The 21,114-nt window shown below is 42.4% G+C and overlaps 1 protein-coding gene across 1 annotated transcript in view; it reads right to left on the bottom strand.

Moving 5' to 3' along the window:
• Nucleotides 1-5,847: 5,847 nt before the first annotated feature.
• abhd3 (abhydrolase domain containing 3, phospholipase) overlaps nucleotides 5,848-21,114 on the bottom strand; it is a 43,695-nt gene continuing 28,428 nt past the window's right edge. Inside the window, exons 5-9 of the mRNA XM_072687136.1 lie at nucleotides 19,769-19,881; nucleotides 18,181-18,354; nucleotides 16,094-16,142; nucleotides 15,821-15,986; nucleotides 5,848-14,277 (exon numbers count right to left, since the gene is read on the bottom strand). Coding sequence (XP_072543237.1) covers nucleotides 14,096-14,277; nucleotides 15,821-15,986; nucleotides 16,094-16,142; nucleotides 18,181-18,354; nucleotides 19,769-19,881 — 684 coding nt within the window. The 3' untranslated portion in view covers nucleotides 5,848-14,095. The remainder of the gene's footprint in view (nucleotides 14,278-15,820; nucleotides 15,987-16,093; nucleotides 16,143-18,180; nucleotides 18,355-19,768; nucleotides 19,882-21,114) is intronic.

Raw genomic sequence — 21,114 nt, 5'->3', positions numbered from 1 at the left:
AATCTGACCTGCTGTCATGCCACCCTGATGCCCTTTTGCCTACTTTGGGATAAAAGATATCAAAGTAAAGTCTAACCACAAAAACTAATTGGATTAAAAGCAAAGTTGAAGGATTAAACTTCAGGCACCAGCTTTGAGACGTCCTCCGCCACCCTGCCAGGTCGTCCAGCTGTGTTTTTGTTTTGTAATGGTCCGACGCTGAGAGTCAGACCGATCGTCCACAGATGGACTTTGTCTTGAGGAAACTTTGATCTCCAGAAGTGTATTTATAACCACACACACTCAGTGTAGCCTCATTCAAGCAACTCGGGTACTGTGATAATCTGACCTGCTGTCATGCCACCCTGATGCCCTTTTGCCTACTTTGGTCACTGAGATCATGGCGGGTGCTCAGTGTGTCTGCCTGAGTGGAAGGAGGGCACTGCAGTGTTCTAGATCTTTCTCCATATTGCTTCTGCAGGACCTGTAAACCAGGCCAGTTACAGTCAGACAGCTCAGGGTGAGTCATTTATGCAGATATATCACCATCAGGTTTCTGCAACTGTGTGGATGAAGAGTGTTCGACCTCTAGGGCAGCCTTACCCTCGCTGGCCTTAACAGCGCACTCCTGGCAATGACAGCTGGTGTCATGCTAACACACAACAGCGGATACAATCAAAACACAGACGAGCAAAATTCAGATTCATACTGGATTAAAATCAGTCCACAATTATTACTGTTGGACTGTAAAAAATACAGTACACTGCAGATTCATACTGGGTTAAAAACATAACAATTATTACTGTCAGTCTGAAAAAATACACTGAAGATTCATAGTGGATTAAAACATGACAAATATTATAGTCGGGCTAAAACCACACACCGCAGATTCATACTGGATTAACACATAATTATTACTGTCAGTCTGAAAAAATACACTGAAGATTCATAGTGGATTAAAAACATGACAAATATTATAGTCGGGCTAAAACCACACACTGCAAATTCATACTGGATTAACACATAATTATTACTGTCAGTCTGAAAAAATACACTGAAGATTCATAGTGGATTAAAAACATGACAAATATTATAGTCGGGCTAAAACCACACACTGCAAATTCATACTGGATTAAAATCAGTCCACAATTATCACTGTTGGACTGTACAAAATACAGAAGACTGAAGATTCATACTGGATTAAACACATGATTATTACTGTCAGGCTATAAAAACTACACACTGCAAATTCATACTGGATTATAAACATTGCAAATTGTACAGTTGGACTAAAATTACACACTGCAGATTCATTCTGGATTAAAAACATAACAATTATTACTGTCAGACTGTAAATCTACACACTGCAGATTCATACTGGATTAAAACAACAATTAAAATCACTCTGCAGTTTGTAATGTGTGGTCCTGTCTTGCCCTTCCATTGGTCTGTCATGTGCATAATAGTAGCACATGGCTCTGTTTGTGCTCTGTCCTTATCTCCGCCCCTAGCTCCGCCCAGTCACCTGTGCCTCCTTTGTAGCCCTGCCCTCTCTTTATCCTCCACAGGTGTTCCTCATTGTGTCTTGTGCTCTTATACCCCTGTTTGCAGCTGGTTTCTGCAGGTTTGTGTCTGTCCTGCTGATAAATGCGCTGAGCTCTATGATATCTGACTCTCTTAAAAGCCTAGTAAGGTAACATTGTACCTGCATCCTGCCTCCTCACCCCAAATTTACGTTTACATTTTATGGCATTTAGCTGACGCTCTTATCCAGAGTGACTTCCAGGGTTACTGGTATTACAGAGGTGGGTCAGTGTAGTGTTAGGAGTCTTGCCCAAGGACTCTTATTGGTGTAGCGCAGCATAGTCACCCAGACCGGGAATTGAACCCCAGTCTCCCATGTGGTGTGGTAGTACTGTCAGACTGTAAAACTACACACTGCAGATTCATACTGGATTAGATTACTGTCAGACTGTAAAACTACACATTGCATATTCATACTGGATTTAATTCTCTATGCAATTATTACTGTCAGACTGTGAAAACTACAAAACACTGCAGATTCATACTGAATTAAAAACATAATTATTACTGTCAGACTGTAAAACTACACAATGCAGATTCATACTGGATTAGCTTCACTATGCAATTATTACTGTCACACTGTAAACCTACACACTGCAGATTCATACTGGATTAAAAACATGACAGATATTACTGTCAGACTGTAAAACTACAAACTGCAGATTCATACTGGATTAAATCCTTTATGCAATTATTACAGTCAGACTATAAGAATGACAGAACACTGCAGATTCATACTGGATTAAATTGACTCCAGTTATTGCCATCAAACTGCAAAAACTTTGCATTCTACAGATTCATACTGGATCAGATTCCCTATGCAATTATTACTGTCAGACTGTAAACCTACACACTGCAGATTCATACTGGATTAAAAACATGACAAATATTACAGTCAGACTATAGGAATGACAGAACACTGCAGATTCATACTGGATTAAATCCTTTATGCAATTATTACAGTCAGACTATTAGAATGACAGAACACTGCAGATTCATACTGGATTAAAAACAATTATTACTGTCAGACTGCAAAGTACAAACTGCAGATTCATACTGGATTAAAAACATGACAGATATTACTGTCAGACTGTAAAACTACACACTGCAGATTCATACTGGATTAAAAACAATTATTACTGTCAGACTGCAAAGTACAAACTGCAGATTCATACTGGATTAAAAACATGACAGATATTACTGTCAGACTGTAAAACTACAAACTGCAGATTCATACTGGATTAAAAACATGACAGATATTACTGTCAGACTGTAAAACTACAAACTGCAGATTCATCAAACTGCAAAAACTTTGCATTCTACAGATTCATACTGGATTAGATTCCCTATGCAATTATTACTGTCAGACTGTAAACCTACACACTGCAGATTCATACTGGATTAAAAACATGACAAATATTACTGTCAGACTGTAAAACTACACACTGCAGATTCATACTGGATTAAATCCTTTATGCAATTATTACACTCAGACTATTAGAATGACAGAACACTGCAGATTCATACTGGATTAAATCCTTTATGCAATTATTACAGTCAGACTATTAGAATGACAGAACACTGCAGATTCATACTGGATTAAAAACAATTATTACTGTCAGACTGTAAAAGTACAAACTGCAGATTCATACTGGATTAAAAACATGACAAATATTACTGTCAGACTGTAAAACTACACAATGCAGATTCATACTGGATTAAAAACAATTATTACTGTCAGACTGCAAAGTACAAACTGCAGATTCATACTGGATTAAAAACATGACAGATATTACTGTCAGACTGTAAAACTACAAACTGCAGATTCATACTGGATTAAATCCTTTATGCAATTATTACAGTCAGACTATAAGAATGACAGAACACTGCAGATTCATACTGGATTAAACTGACTTCAGTTATTGCCATCAAACTGCAAAAACTTTGCATTCTACAGATTCATACTGGATCAGATTCCCTATGCAATTATTACTGTCAGACTGTAAACCTACAAAACACTGCTGATTTATACTGGATTAAAACATAATTATTACTGTCAGACTGTAAAACTACACACTGTAAATTCATACTGGATTTAATCATCTATGCAATTATTACAGTCAGACTATAAGAATGACAGAACACTGCAGATTCATACTGGACAAATATTGTCAGTATTTACTTTAAATAATAATAATAATAAAAAAAACGATAAACAGCTGAACTAATCCAGCTGCAAAAGGCTTAGAATATCAGGCCGGGATACAGCTGCTCTACAGCGGCTCCTGGGAAGCTGTTACATAAGCGTTGATATTCCTGAACTGCTGAGTCCTGCAAAACCAGCCAGGAGAGAATAAACCCCAGCTGGGAATCAGACTTACACTTACACTCAGAGACCGGTCCTGTCCAAGTTACTGTCCTGATTCACCAAATGTGTTCACCAAAGCTACAAATGTTAACAAATAATATACACATATACTACATGTCCAAATATTTGTGGACACCCCATCTAATGAATACATTCAGCTATTTCAAGTTACACCCATTGCTGACCTCCAATCTCCGTGGAGAGAGTACTGCCAATAGAATAGGACTCTCTGGAGCAGATCAACATCATGACCCTATTGGCTCCATGCTGCCTAATAATGCCAGGCGTGGGCTAGAGGGGTATAATACAGCCCCCCAGCATTGAGGAGCTGTGGAGCAGTGGAGGAACTGTGTTCTCTGGAGTGATGGTGGTGGTGGAGCTTCATCCAGTACTTTTAGCATGAGTTGGGGATGATGAGGTGGGGTGGTGACCAATCATCCAACACCCTGACCTCACTAATGCTGCTTTTGTTACTGAATGAAATCAATCAAATCCTCACAGCAATGCTCCTCCTCCAAAATCTAGTAGAAAGTCTTCTTCTCTGGACAGTAGAGACAGTTACTCCAACAGAAGCAGAATCAGCTCTTTTTTTATACTCTTGATTTCCGAAGAAACAGTGAACGAGCAGGTGTCCCAATACTTTTGTCAATTTAGTGTATATTAAATTGTATCGCATTGCCAGGCCCTTGCCACTACACAGCCCTAGTGTGTGTGTGTGTGTGTGTGTGTGTGTGTGTGTGTGTGTGTGTAATAAAAACAAAAAGACAGAGGCTGGTTTTAATTCCATAATTTACTTAAGACGGCAGATGCACTCATAGTCCATACAAGTACATGTGCATAACATCATCTACACAGACAGTCTGATAGGAAAACCTTATTGCTGCACATGTTAAAGAGGACGGTCCTTTACTCTCCTATAAAAGGACAGACGGACGCTGCGTCATGGACAAACAGCTGTGTTGTGCTACGAGGACGGTTGACCGGCTGCTGCTGTTAGTATTGTTAGTAGTACGCTTTCTCAAGACACTCTAAAGAACGGGACCGGCGGAGCGGCGGGAGCGGGGCGCGGTCTGCGGGAACACACTCTCGAAACGGACAGCTCAACAACCACACACTCTGAGACCGCCTCAACACAACCAGCGTGCTGCCCTCAGGTCTCCCTCAGACCAGGCCTGGGGTTCTAGCACCCCACCCCGCGTCTGACCACAAGCCGTGGTCAGGAAAACGGCCCAGCTTCACTCTGAAGCTGGTTAGACTGGTGAGACTGGTGGACCAGCTCGGCTAGATGGAGTTAGATGGGACCAACCTAACCAGTATGAGCTAGCCTGTTGACCAGAGCTGGGGTCATGACACATCCTACCCCTAGATATAAAACACTGGGGGGCAACTCGGCTGGCTAACTAGTAGCATGATAGCTAATACAGTTGAGGGGCATCAGTTTGACTGGCTAACGAGTAGCATGATAGCTAATACAGTCGAGGGGCATCAGCTCGACTGGCTAATGAGTAGCATGATAGCTAATACAGTCGAGGGGGCATCAGTTTGACTGGCTAATGAGTAGCATGCTAGCTAATACAGTCGAGGGGGCATCAGTTTGACTGGCTAACGAGTAGCATGATAGCTAATACAGTCGAGGGGGCATCAGTTTGACTGGCTAATGAGTAGCATGATAGCTAATACAGTCGAGGGGGCATCAGTTTGACTGGCTAATGAGTAGCATGATAGCTAATACAGTTGAGGGGCATCAGTTTGACTGGCTAATGAGTAGCATGATAGCTAATACAGTCGAGGGGGCATCAGTTTGACTGGCTAATGAGTAGCATGATAGCTAATACAGTCGAGGGGGCATCAGCTCGACTGGCTAATGAGTAGCATGATAGCTAATACAGTCGAGGGGGCATCAGTTTGACTGGCTAATGAGTAGCAAGATAGCTAATACAATCTAAGGGGCATCAGCTCGACTGGCTAATGAGTAGCATGATAGCTAATTCAATCTAAGGGGCATCAGTTTGACTGGCTAATGAGTAGCAAGATAGCTAATACAATCTAAGGGGCATCAGCTCGACTGGCTAATGAGTAGCATGATAGCTAATACAGTCGAGGGGGCATCAGTTTGACTGGCTAATGAGTAGCATGATAGCTAATACAGTTGAGGGGCATCAGTTTGACTGGCTAATGAGTAGCAAGATAGCTAATACAATCTAAGGGGCATCAGCTCGACTGGCTAATGAGTAGCATGATAGCTAATACAGTCGAGGGGGCATCAGTTTGACTGGCTAATGAGTAGCATGATAGCTAATACAGTTGAGGGGCATCAGTTTGACTGGCTAATGAGTAGCATGATAGCTAATACAATCTAAGGGGCATCAGCTCGACTGGCTAATGAGTAGCACGATAGCTAATTCAATCTAAGGGGCATCAGTTTGACTGGCTAATGAGTAGCACGATAGCTAATTCAATCTAAGGGGCATCAGCTCGACTGGCTAATGAGTAGCAAGATAGCTAATACAATCTAAGGGGCATCAGTTTGACTGGCTAATGAGTAGCACGATAGCTAATTCAATCTAAGGGGCATCAGCTCGACTGGCTAATGAGTAGCATGATAGCTAATACAATCTAAGGGGCATCAGTTTGACTGGCTAATGAGTAGCACGATAGCTAATACAGTTGAGGGGCATCAGCTCGACTGGCTAATGAGTAGCATGATAGCTAATTCAATCTAAGGGGCATCAGCTCGACTGGCTAATGAGTAGCATGATAGCTAATTCAATCTAAGGGGCATCAGTTTGACTGGCTAATGAGTAGCACGATAGCTAATACAGTTGAGGGGCATCAGCTCGACTGGCTAATGAGTAGCATGATAGCTAATACAATCTAAGGGGCATCAGCTCGACTGGCTAATGAGTAGCAAGATAGCTAATACAGTCGAGGGGGCATCAGTTTGACTGGATAATGAGTAGCATGATAGCTAATACAATCTAAGGGGCATCAGTTTGACTGGTTAATGAGTAGCATGATAGCTAATACAGTTGAGGGGCATCAGCTCGACTGGCTAATGAGTAGCATGATAGCTAATACAGTCGAGGGGCATCAGTTTGACTGGTTAATGAGTAGCATGATAGCTAATACAATCTAAGGGGCATCAGTTTGACTGGCTAACGAGTAGCATGATAGCTAATACAGTTGAGGGGCATCAGTTTGACTGGCTAATGAGTAGCATGATAGCTAATACAGTCGAGGGGGCATCAGTTTGACTGGCTAATGAGTAGCATGCTAGCTAATACAGTTGAGGGGCATCAGTTTGACTGGCTAATGAGTAGCATGATAGCTAATACAGTCGAGGGGCATCAGTTTGACTGGCTAATGAGTAGCATGATAGCTAATACAGTCGAGGGGCATCAGTTTGACTGGCTAATGAGTAGCAAGATAGCTAATACAATCTAAGGGGCATCAGTTTGACTGGCTAATGAGTAGCATGATAGCTTATACAGTCGAGGGGCATCAGTTTGACTGGCTAATGAGTAGCATGATAGCTAATACAGTTGAGGGGCATCAGTTTGACTGGATAATGAGTAGCATGCTAGCTAATACAGTCGAGGGGGCATCAGTTTGACTGGCTAATGAGTAGCATGATAGCTAATTCAATCTAAGGGGCATCAGCTCGACTGGCTAATGAGTAGCATGATAGCTAATTCAATCTAAGGGGCATCAGTTTGACTGGCTAAAGAGTAGCATGATAGCTAATACAGTCGAGGGGCATCAGTTTGACTGGCTAATGAGTAGCATGATAGCTAATACAATCTAAGGGGCATCAGCTCGACTGGCTAATGAGTAGCATGATAGCTAATACAATCTAAGGGGCATCAGTTTGACTGGCTAATGAGTAGCACGATAGCTAATACAGTTGAGGGGCATCAGTTTGACTGGCTAATGAGTAGCATGATAGCTAATACAATCTAAGGGGCATCAGCTCGACTGGCTAATGAGTAGCAAGATAGCTAATACAGTCGAGGGGGCATCAGTTTGACTGGCTAATGAGTAGCATGATAGCTAATACAGTCGAGGGGCATCAGTTTGACTGGCTAATGAGTAGCATGATAGCTAATTCAATCTAAGGGGCATCAGCTCGACTGGCTAATGAGTAGCATGATAGCTAATACAATCTAAGGGGCATCAGCTCGACTGGCTAATGAGTAGCAAGATAGCTAATACAGTCGAGGGGGCATCAGTTTGACTGGCTAATGAGTAGCACGATAGCTAATACAGTTGAGGGGCATCAGTTTGACTGGCTAATGAGTAGCATGATAGCTAATTCAATCTAAGGGGCATCAGCTCGACTGGCTAATGAGTAGCAAGATAGCTAATACAGTCGAGGGGGCATCAGTTTGACTGGCTAATGAGTAGCATGATAGCTAATACAGTTGAGGGGCATCAGTTTGACTGGCTAATGAGTAGCATGATAGCTAATACAGTCGAGGGGGCATCAGTTTGACTGGCTAACGAGTAGCATGATAGCTAATACAATCTAAGGGGCATCAGTTTGACTGGCTAACGAGTAGCATGATAGCTAATACAGTCGAGGGGGCATCAGTTTGACTGGCTAACGAGTAGCATGATAGCTAATACAATCTAAGGGGCATCAGTTTGACTGGCTAACGAGTAGCATGCTAGCTAAATCGTCTGGCTAACGTATTGGGTCCTAAACGTCAGAGGGGACAGGGCGTGTCCGGGGGGGTAGGATATGTCACCACACCGGCCCAAGGCATACTCGAATTACACAGCCGCTTAGGGCCCCATCACCACTAGGGGCCCCCCAAGAGCACCAAGATATCGTGATAAAAAAATACATTTGAATTAATTAAACTAAATAATGTCACAGAGCCTGGGCCCAGACGGGCTTTCCAAATGGGCCCCATCGTTACGGCCCCCTTTAATCTCACATGGGTCCCATCTAGGCCCCATATACAGTGTACAACCCAGAGGGAGGCCATGTTTAACCCCTCCTGACCCATCACTGACCCTGGTGGGCGTCCATATGTGGGGCCAATGTTGAACCTGAGGACCAAACTTTCTAGTTCCCAATCGGGCCCCCCACACAGACCCCACATGGGCACGTTAACGGGTATGTTTCTAATGAACTGTAACACAGACAGTCCCTACCAACGAACGTCCGGATAGGTCAATTACACCGTCCACATCAGAGGCTGACCCAAAATGAGCTGAACCAGCGAGGCCAGGAGAGTGTGGTCAATGAGCTCGTCGTTTTCTGCGAGAGTGCAGCCGTGGTCCCTCAAGCAGCGAGTCATGCGCTTATCATTGGGCGGCTTTTCCATCCGAGCAGCGCGAAAGATCAACACGATGCCAAGACTGATCACAAAGAACAGCAAGACCCTCCTCGCCAAACCACGCCTGCTGCCTAATGTTGCAGCAGACCTTCTCGAAGACGCTCTCTCCAAAACACGCTCTCAGCCCAGCTGGTACGAAATACAGCCTAGCGCTGCCCTGTCAAAAGTTTGCGGACACCTTGTTTGGGGACCTTCTTTTAAATGTTTGATCGATTCTCATTTTACTAGGTTTAGTGCCCCTAGAGCATCTGTGGGTTCTAATGCATCTTCATCAGCTTTTACCTAAGTAATGATCTACAGCACAGATACAGCCCATAATGTCTCTCCTACCCAAACCCAAGTCTTTATATGGAATGATGATGATGATGATGATGATGGTGGTAAAATAGTGAATAGAGAATCTGAACTAATGCAGTTCTCTTTAGGGACTACTTTCTGTAGCTGCACTACACCCTGCAGCATGTATCCCTCCACCATTTTAATGATCTGGTTCTAAAAGCAGGTTCTAGAGCCGAACTCTTCTCAGAACTCTGGTAGAACCGTGTCTCAGGCATCAGGCAGCGTCTTCATCACCATTAGGTGAAGAACTTTCTGTGAGGAGCTTTTAGTAGAGCTTCAGACGTCTGCTTCCCTTCACCTCCACTGTAGAACCACAGCTCTGACTGGGGGAGGTTATCTAGAACCTCCACTGTAGACTTCCAGCTCTGACTGGGGAAGCTTATCTAGAACCTCCACTGTAGAACTCCAGCTCTGACTGGGGGAGCTTATCTAGAACCGAGCGTTTCACACCAAACCATATTAGAAACCAGGTGTTTTGGGCTCTAATATGCTAATATGAGCATGACTAGTGGCTTACCTAGCACCAGACCAGAACTAACCAGCATAGACCAGGTTAGACTACTGGGGCTCATTTAGATCTACATCAAAGCCATTTAGCAGATGTTCTTCTCCAGAGTGACCTACAGAAGAACCCTATACCCTTATCTAGTTTATACAGATTAGAGTCCAGAAGATCCTCTAATCTTAGACTCAGTCTGGAGTACTCTCAGAAGAGGAGGGTCTTCAGTCTGGGTTTGAGGACAGTGAGCGTTCGGACACCCAGGGGAAGTTCGTTCCTCCACTTCGGTGCAGGACAGTAAAAAGTCTGGACGCTCGTCTTCCGTGGATCTTAAAGGATGGCGGGTCGAGCCGAGCCGTACTTGAAGCTGGAAGGGCTCTCAGTGCAGATCGGCTTCTGACCATCGCCATCAAGTACAGAGGGGCTGGCTGGTCCAGTCTTGGCTATGTTCTGAATCGGATGTGGGCTGCAGCAGCTACAGGAAGCTACAGTGAAGAGAGAACGCATTCTGGATTAGTTGCAGAGGCTCGCGCACAAGCCAATTGGAAACCAGGTGTCCCCAAACTTTTGACAGTAGTGTAAAACTTTTAAATCATTGTTTTTTTTTTTAAAGAAGCTGCTGATACATAATCAAAATGAAGCCGTCTCGGTTCGGCCCAAATAAACGCAGGCTGGCGTAGGGTTTTCTATAGCGCTTATTTTCGAGCTGGAGGAATCAACGTTTTGCCGAAGAGGTACGTTAACTAAAAGTAGTGCAAGATCACATTCCTGGTCAATATTTTTGAGATTATCTACTGTACATTTTTTTAAGAAAGCCAGCTGTTGCACTGCGGGAATTCGGGACGGGACAAAATGCGTGCATGCAGAACTTTCCTCTTCATCCCCAGGAGAACGCAAAAACGCTGCGATCCGATAGATACAATCTTTCCACGCTTCTCTGATTTAAAAAAATTCATCATATTTCATAGGACGGGAGCGGCTGACGGGCCGAATTAACCAGCGCCATGAAGCGGTGGAGCTGAAATCGGATGTCCCTGAGGGCTACGAAGCTACGGACGTCGAGGAACACAGAGGACAGACATGAGGAGGGAGGAGAAAACATGACGGTGAAGGTAGCTAACGCTTATGGTACCAGGTGTGGTACAGTACCAGTCAAAAGTTTGAACAATGGCACACTATTTTTCAAATGACAATCCTTAAAGCCTCATGGCAAATCTAACCGAGTATCTGACCCAGGTTGACCTTCATATCGTTGTCCTGGGTTACATTGGCTAGCGATACCAGCTGATAACGATGCATTCTCCAAAAACTAGTGGAAAGTCTTCTTCTCTGGACAGTAGAGACAGTTACTCCAACAAAAGCAGAAGAATTTCTTTTAATACCCTTGATTTTAAAAGAAGAGCAGGTGTCCCAATACTTTTGTCAATATAGTGTACAGAGACCTGTACACAGATAGACGCTGGACAGGCCTGTATGTATAACACAGTACAGATGGGCCACAAGCAGATAGACGTGCTAGAAGCACTAGAAGGGAATTATGAGGACCACTATTTCTGGAGCTTATTGGCTGTTAGCAAGTAGCTCTGATAGCCTATAAAGATTAATAGGGATAATATGTCCAGAATTAGTTCGAAATTCTAGAAATGTTTACGGCCGGGTCATCCTGGCTAGCGATACCAGTTGATACAAATGCATTTTACAGTATTTGTGTGATTTGTACAGATCAGCTGTTTCCTCCGCTACAGTCTAACCGCAGATTGGCGTACATTCAAGCTGGGTTGTCCAAACTTTCGACTGGTACCGTACCTCGAGGAGAACATTCAGCTTAACTCTCCTCCTGCGGCTCCCTGCTGATGCCCCTATTTCCCCAAGAGTACATTCTAATGAAAGTATCAGATTAGATCTGACGCTGGATCGGACCTCCACACTGCTGAGCACCCGACTCAGCTCATCCCCGAAAGTCACTGCAGTTACTGTAGAACCTGAGGAGCTCGGGTCCTCAACCTCGGGTCGCTGTTGTCGAACGGTCCTCAGTGATGCCCTGATCCAGCAGCACCTCTAGATCAAACGTGCTGGCATTAGTCTTCCGCTTTGGACTTCCAGTGGTTTCGGAAATATTCAAATGTCTGACTCTCATTTGTTTCGGGGCCTTTAAAGCTGAGGCTCCAGTCAGTGACTGCTTGCAGGCAGCAGCGGTGCCAGGGACGTTGGTTCAGGATGGGCACAACACATTCACGGGGGTGTACACCTTCAGCTGAGGTGTATTTAAGACTGTTTAACTGCAGCTACTAAAAATAATCTACTAACTCATCATCTGAGTGCAGGGAGGAGCAGCGTCAGTTTGGTTTATGGTGGAATGAAGTTTTACATAAAGTTTTAGTCATATTTTTCTAACCCTGCAGGAGCTGCACTGTTTACATGCCTGTGTCTATTACCTAATATTGTAACACAGCAGCTTTACTGAAAATGATGTGAGTTGAGACGAGGTAATTATGAGGACCACCATTTCTGGAGAGCTTAGCAAAAGTAGATTTAGATTATTATGTCTCTAATTATTAAAATATTCATTTTAACATTCATATTAAATATTAATATACATTATTACTAATCTTACTCATTTTCTACCCAATCTGGGAGGCCAATTATCCAATCCCCTCATCACTAGCGATGCCCCCAACTCTAGCAGGATGAAGACTAGCACAGGTGAAGCCGCCCACTGTCAGTGAGGAAGTGGGGAGGACGTGCCATCAAGCCACCCCTGAGAGACCCTACCCATCAAGGCCTACTGTGCTCTCTCTGACTCCGGCTGCGGATGTCGAGCAGCGTGACCCGGGATTCTACCCAGCGATCCTCAGACCGTAGTGGCGGTGCCCTAATCCACCGGACCGCTCAGAGCCCCTATTCCCCTACTGTCCTTTTAATCACGGTCTCACTTACTTCGGCCTAACCTGTTTTTATTTGATTCTTTATTCTTAATGTCATTTTATGAATTAATGCATATCTATTTCTTCAGCTATTTAATATGTTTTATATTTTAATGTGGTTAATATGGTTAATGCTTGCTCTGAGGCTTTTCTTATTCATTTATTATTGGCCTGTTTTTCTATCTGATGGCACAACTGCACAATTCACAGAGGTACCAGAAATGAGCAGTCAACTGGCTGGTAGGCGTCTGTAACTATAACAATAATGGTTACTGGTACCGTCCAGAGAGTTTCACTGTGCGGATTTAAGGGTTAATAATAATGTAATACTGAAAGTACGAGCAGCAGTTTTAGAGATCAGGGGAAAAACGGATGGGTCTAGGCCTACTGGATCCAACCGGAGCGCCGCCACTGCTTGCAGGCGAGTCTTTAATACTGCAATAACTCACAAACGCTGAGGTAACAGTACTGCTCCTCCTAAAGTGGGTGTGCTGGAATCTCCAATAATGCCTTTATATGGTTTAGGAACTCTGTCCTTCAAGTTCTAGTCCAATGCTGGGTCAGTATTTTGGGTGAACGGTGGATTCGGAGTCCACTGCGGCACCAGGTTCATATTTTTGGGGGAATCTTTCGTCTTCAGGTTCTCTAAATTTCTCTGCAATCTGTTGGTCAAACACACCATGGAATAGGGAACCTAATTTACAGTATAATGAAAACATATAACGATATCTCTCTCTCACACACACACACACACACACACACACACTCTCACACACGTCTGTAAACCAACCAACCAACAAATAAACAAACAAAACCAAAATAATGTCTGAAGGAATGGGCAAGTGTGTAGAGCTGGACGGATGACCGCAGGCCAACTGATCTGGACCTGCCGGATGGACGGACGGACCCGCGGACGGCTGGATGATGAGGACACACGGATGAATGAAAACCGCATGTGCTGTTCAGAAAGGCGTGGCCTGGGAGATGGATGTATGGTGGGCATTTTTTGCTCATGGCTGTAGGGGGCGCTGTAGGGGGCGCTGTAGAGGGCGTCTGGTCACTGCAGGTCAGTCAGCCTGCCGCCCTGCTCGATCACGGCCTTGGCGAACTGCCGGAACACTCTGTCCATGTAGGTGCTCTGGCGTGGCCACAGGCCCTCCAGGAATCCAATATGGCCGCCGTGGCAGGTGATGAGGAGCGCCAGGTTGGGGTTTTGCTTCACCACCTCTATGGGGATAGCTGTGGGACACACACACACACACACACACACACACATTACACAGCTGGGTTGTGGTGTGTTCTTGGTCTTCTGGAATCAAAATAAGGGCTCGATTCAGTTCAATATATCTGACCTCTTTATTAGGAACGCCTCAAGGAACCTGGCGTGGTCGTCTGCTGTTGTAGCCCCTGTTCTGAGGGTGACGTAAACATGACCTGAAGCTGCTGACCCCTGCTGAACTTTCAGTCTTTCAGAACTTTTCATTCTTTTACTTTTTAATGATTTTAGTTATCTTATTATTCTTACCATTATTGGTTAATTTATTGTATTATTATTATTAGAATAATAATTATTAGTATTTTTATTTCAATATATTTTATTTGATCATTATTCAAAATAAATTCATTTTATAATCATGTTTAAAAGCTTACTTTAGATGATTTATTAGTAATTAGAAGTCAATTTTATGTTTTTAAAATAAATCATGTTTTCATTTTTGTACTTTTATCTAACTCTATTTTTTATTGTTTGTCTTAATTAAATCTCATTTTTTAATTTTATTCTCTTCTAATCTCCTAATGGTCTTTTAATTGTTTTTCTCCTCCTGACTTTAGTTTAAATTATTTAAATATGTTTTTTTTTCATTCCCTGTTTATTGCACAAAGGCTACACTGAGAATGAGGGTCACCCTTAATGTCCTTCAGAGTGAAAAGAAAGGTTGACTGATTGATATCTGCATTATTCTATACTACACTGCCACATGATTGGCTGATTAGGTAACTGCATGAATGTGTAGGAGTACCTGTGTAGGTGTTCCTAATAAAGTGCTCAATGACTGTATGTGGCACTAATGGGATTACTGCAATACCAGAGGACTGAAAATATCATTAAAGTCATTAACAAACACATTTTAATACCTGGACAGTCAGTCCTAGCAGTTTCTGTGAGCCAATAGGCAAGTTTGATGCAAAATCTGGACTGCTGATTGGCTGCCTGGATTACATTTCATACAGGGGTGTGAGAAGTGAAGGTGTCCAAGGTTCCTCCTCAGTAATCTGATTGGTTGCTGAACATCTGAATTGCATAAAGTTGGTCTGGTTTGACAGACATTTGGTAGGATGTCACCACAGGATGTACCCCTGAGCACCTTCAACTCAGAACAGCTACTACTAGCTACTTCCTTAATAATCAGCAATCTGTTGCAGTCAGCACACACACACACACACACACACACACTTCCAGCACCTCACACTCATTCTCACACTGGTTTGAGCTGATCTGAGTCTGTAATTAAAGGACGGACTGATATTAAGCTTCTTCTACTGGAATCAGTCAGTCAGAAAGCCACGCCCATCATTTCTCTCCTAACCCAAACGCAGCTGGAGATCCTTCTGGTGTCCATGTGGCACTGTTCCGTGCTGGTGTATTAGCTATAGGCTCGTGTGCTACTGGGTATAAGGGTTCATCTAGGGCTGGGCGATATGCTAAAATACTAAAGGCCTCTACTACCTGTTAGCTACACTAGTCCTAATCATCGCTTTTAGTCCAGTGCGGTTTCCTCACCGTGATTGGGTGAGAAGACATCGTCGGCTGCGTTGAGGCACAGCATTGGCACCTGTACGGACTTCAGCTTGTGGATGGGACTGGCATCGCGGTAATAATCATCGTTGGTCGGGTAGCCGAACATGATCGACGTGAAGCGCTCGTCAAACTCTCGGATGGTTTTGGCCTGCGGGGGGCGGGACGGAGCAGAGTGATGATGTGAAAGTCTGCTCAGCCGAGGGTCTGACTAGGCATCCAGAAAGTGAAAAGCTGTGAATCGGCTGTTTCACGTACCTTCATCACATGGTCGATGTCATAGTTTTTTTCGAGGACAGGCCGATGTCTGGAAAAACAACAACAAAAAAAAGGGCGCTAAGGTGTCTGCGAACAAAAATGGAATCATATTTTAAACACTAAGTCAAAAGATTTGCACATGAGGCACATATTTAGCAAACGTGGCTGAGGAACTATACTGTACGTCCTGATGGCCACTCTGAAGGGCTACAGCTGCGAGCATAAAGTGCTTATGCAACGCGTTCGAGGGTTTTTTTGGTTCTCGGTTATTTCCGATGTAGTCAGCATTGTTTAAATAATCATACGCTGTCCTGACACTTATTGTCATCATCACACTATCAGACCGTTTCCATTCGGGCTCAAGTTCTGTACTGAAGCAAGGCCATAATCTCAAAAATACAATAATCTTCATTTTCGCTGCCCATCTACTTCATATAGAGCTATGGACCATGTCCTTTCTTCATCTTCCAGGTCATTTATGGACTATTATCTCCTATTCTAGTGTATAGAAGTATTTATTGAGGTGTTTATGGACTAATATCTCCTATTCTAGTGTATAGGAGTGTTTATTGAGGTGTTTATAGACTAATATCTCCTATTCTAGTGTATAGGAGTGTTTATTGAAGTGTTTATGGACTATTATCTCCTATTCTAGTGTATAGGTGTGTTTATTGAGGTGTTTATATACTAATATCTCTTGTTCTAGTGTTTAGGAGTGTTTATTGAGGTGTTTATGGACTAATATCTCCTATTCTAGTGTTTAGGAGTGTTTATTGAGGTGTTTATGGACTAATATCTCCTGTTCTAGTGTTTAGGAGTGTTTATTGAGGTGTTTATGGACTAATATCTCCTATTCTAGTGTTTATTGAGGTGTCTATAGACTAATATCTCTTGTTCTAGTGTATAGGAGTGTTTATTGAGGTGTTTATATACTAATATCTCTTGTTCTAGTGTTTAGGAGTGTTTATTGAGGTGTTTATGGACTAATATCTCCTATTCTAGTGTTTAGGAGTGTTTATTGAGGTGTTTATGGACTAATATCTCCTGTTCTAGTGTTTAGGAGTGTTTATTGAGGTGTTTATGGACTAATATCTCCTATTCTAGTGTTTATTGAGGTGTTTATAGACTAATATCTCTTGTTCTAGTGTATAGGAGTGTTTATTGAGGTGTTTATATACTAATATCTCTTGTTCTAGTGTTTAGGAGTGTTTATTGAGGTGTTTATGGACTAATATCTCCTATTCTAGTGTATATGAGTGTTTATTGAGGTGTTTATGGACTATTATCTCCTATTCTAGTGTATAGGAGTGTTTATTGAGGTGTTTATATACTAATATCTCTTGTTCTAGTGTTTAGGAGTGTTTATTGAGGTGTTTATGGACTAATATCTCCTATTCTAGTGTTTAGGAGTGTTTATTGAGGTGTTTATGGACTAATATCTCCTGTTCTAGTGTTTAGGAGTGTTTATTGAGGTGTTTATGGACTAATATCTCCTATTCTAGTGTTTATTGAGGTGTTTATAGACTAATATCTCTTGTTCTAGTGTATAGGAGTGTTTATTAAGGTGTGTATGGACCAATATCTCCTATTCTAGTGTATAGGAGTGTTTATTGAGGTGTTTATGGACTAATATCTCCTATTCTAGTGTATATGAGTGTTTATTGAGGTGTTTATAGACTAATATATCTTGTTCTAGTGTATATGAGTGTTTATTGAGGTGTTTATGGACTAATATCTCTTGTTCTAGTGTTTTGTAGTGAAATTAAATATGTATATAAATTAATTACTCAGGAAGTGTGTTCTAAAGATTAAAGCAGTTTTAACAAATAATCTTTTAAAGTCCTCACATCTAGGTATTGCCTCCCACTGTGCTAAAATCTGCTCTCAAGACCACATGCCCCCCACGCCCGCTCACCCTCACACACAGCTTCCACACTACTCTACCCAACTGCACTCTGTCTCTCACTGAACTGTGGGCCAATCAGGGAGAAGCGCCTGTCCGCCAGCCACTGTTACGTGTTAGGCTAGGCTAGACTAGGCAAAGTTAAACTAAGCTAAGCTGAGCTAATAATCCTGCAGTGTCTGACCGATGTACAGAGGCTTGCAGGCAGCTGGTGAGGTAGGAGTTGAAGAGGAAGCGATCGAGGGGTTTCTCCAGCGACGCCGTACACTCGAACACGTCCCAGCCGGCTGAGAACACCACCACCCCCTTCAGACACGTCCGACGACCTTTACGGCCCAGATAGTTAGCCAGCATCATCCTGAGAAACACAGTTGACATATTAGATGTTTTACCCCACTGTCCCTTTAAGGCCTGGGGTTTTGGGGAGAAGCAGAAAGACGCTGAATGATGAAGGGGGCTTTTTGCGTCAGGCGGAGAGAATTACGCAGGGCTGGGTGGAGGGTGCTGCTGCTGAGCTTGTAGAAATGAAACTGGAGCTTCATGAAGAGTAAAGTAGGACAGAATGAGCGCTGCTACCTACACTGAAACAATACACGCATATATAAGACATATGCAGCATTACTGTTATATATAGTAATGTATACATGTATGAGACATATTACCAATATTACATACCGGTATTTGCATATATGTAACTATCTATTTTAACAGTTAAACAATCTTTTAGATTTCTTTGATTTGCCATGTTTGCCCAATACTATGCTAGAATCTGTTTTCAACACACCGACCCAAATAACACATATTACAAATAGATACACACAGATATTTAAGACATTTAGGATATGTTACATATAGGTACTTACAGAATATATAATACCTATGGGACACATTATTACACATAAGTATGTGCAGAAATAAGAGATATGGTGCTTATTATAATTACTTATAGGTGCAGATATATAGGATACAGTGCTTATTATCATAATTACATATAGGTAGACATATATAAGATATGGGGCTTATAATTACATATCGGTACTTACAGATATATAAAATATGGGGCTTATCATTATTATTATTATTCCATATAGGTACACTTATATAAGATATGGGGCGTAGTATAATTACATATAGGTACTTACACATATATATGGCATATGGGGCTTTTTATGATTACATATAGGTACACTCACATATGTATATAAGACATATGGGGTCCTTTATGATTACATATAGGTACCTAATCATGCATATGATATGGGGCTTATTATTTTTACATATAGGTGCAGATATATAAGATACAGTGCTTATTATTACAATTACATATAGGTATACATATATAAGATATGGGGCTTATTATAGTTACATATAGGTACTTATATATATATATGACATATGGGGCTTTTTATGATTACATATAGGTAATTACAGATATATTTATGACATATGGGGCTTTTTATGATTACATATAGGTAATTACAGATATATAAAATATAGGGCTTATCATCATTATTATTATTCCATATAGGTACACTTATATAAGACATGGGGCTTATTATTATTTGTATGTATAGGTACTTACACGTATAAAAGACATTTGGGACATATAATTAGATATAGGTACCTACACATATACAAGACATATGGGACGCACTATTATTATTTATAGTAGGTACTTATGTGTATATGAGATATACTATATGAGGACATATTATTATTATTATTATTATACTGACGATGTATAAATTGTGTCTGTGTGTGATGAATCTTACCCTCCCATAGAAACCCCTGCAGCCATGATGGGGGCAGTTGGGTGGGTGTTCTGCACATGCTCAATCACCATCTCCAAATCCTCAGTGTTAGCTGCACAATACGTCCGTGGAGTCTGGAGTACAAAGAGCATGTCCATTAGACAGTGTTTCTCCAGCCAACCTCGGACAATTCCCCAACAGGACCAGCATCATACTACAGATGCCGATCAGTTCCTTATTTAACTGCTAGTGCTAGCCTCCTCATGGCTGCACAACTCAGTCTCATGGGCGAGGCAGAGAAAAGACCTCTAAACCCACTAACCGGACACCCCTCTCAAGAGCCCCTCACTCAGCCCAGTACAGTGAGTATCAGTGAGTAACGCCAGTCTGAGCTCCACAGTGCTGCTCTGAACGTATGGGAATTCACACTCTTACAACGAGTGCTTGGAGTCGGTCCACCTCTAATCTACACTGTATGTCCAAATGTTTGTGGACACTGCTTTTAATGACTGCATTCAGCTACTTTAAGCTGCACCCATTGCTGAGACTTAAACACAGCTTGTCTAGTCCCTGTGGATAAGAACTACTGCCAATAGATTAGGACTCTCTGGAGCAGATCGTAAACACGAACCTATTGGCACCATGCTGCCTAATGAGGGGTATATAAAGCCCCCCAGCATTGAGCTGAGGAGCAGTGGAAGAACTGTGTTTTCTGGAATAATAGGAAGAGTTGGGGGACATACTGACCTCACTAACACTCTAACTAACACTAACACTTGTAGCTGAATGCAGTCAAATCCTCACAGCAATGCTCATCCTCCAAAACCTAGTGGAAAGTCTTCTTCTCTGGACAGTAGAGACAGTTACTCCAACAGAAGCAGAAGAATCCCATTTTAACCCCCTTGACTTGAGCAGGTGTCCCAATACTTTTCTATGCATGTAGTGTCAGTTCTGGAGTAAAGCTGCAGTTTTGGAGATGTAAGGTTTTTTTCAGAATGCGACAATTTATTCTGACATCATCAGTTTACTGAGAAAATAAAGTCTTACAGCCCAGAACTGATTTTAATTGGATTTTTTAATAGGTCATTGATCTGAATTCCCTCCATTTCCCTCAGGGCAGGAGATGTGGAGCAAAGGTCCTCAGCGCTCTGGGAATACTTTCACTCTCAGTGTTTTCTTACTGAACCGCCGACGCAACCGATTACACAAAATCCAGGACCGGAAAGTGCCATCAGGACCTGGAATGAGAGAGCTCTGACAGAGTAACAGCATCGGTATTGAGTGTGTGTGTGTGTGTAGATGATTAATCGTTTGTACACAGTGACACCTGATACACTTGCTGATGCACTGTATCTCCAAGCTAATGG

The sequence above is a fragment of the Salminus brasiliensis genome, chromosome 9 (genome assembly GCF_030463535.1).
Source record: "Salminus brasiliensis chromosome 9, fSalBra1.hap2, whole genome shotgun sequence".
Lineage (NCBI taxonomy): Eukaryota > Metazoa > Chordata > Actinopteri > Characiformes > Bryconidae > Salminus > Salminus brasiliensis.
The sequence above is the reverse complement of the archived record's forward strand: the minus strand, read 5'-3'. Positions and strand labels throughout refer to the sequence as shown.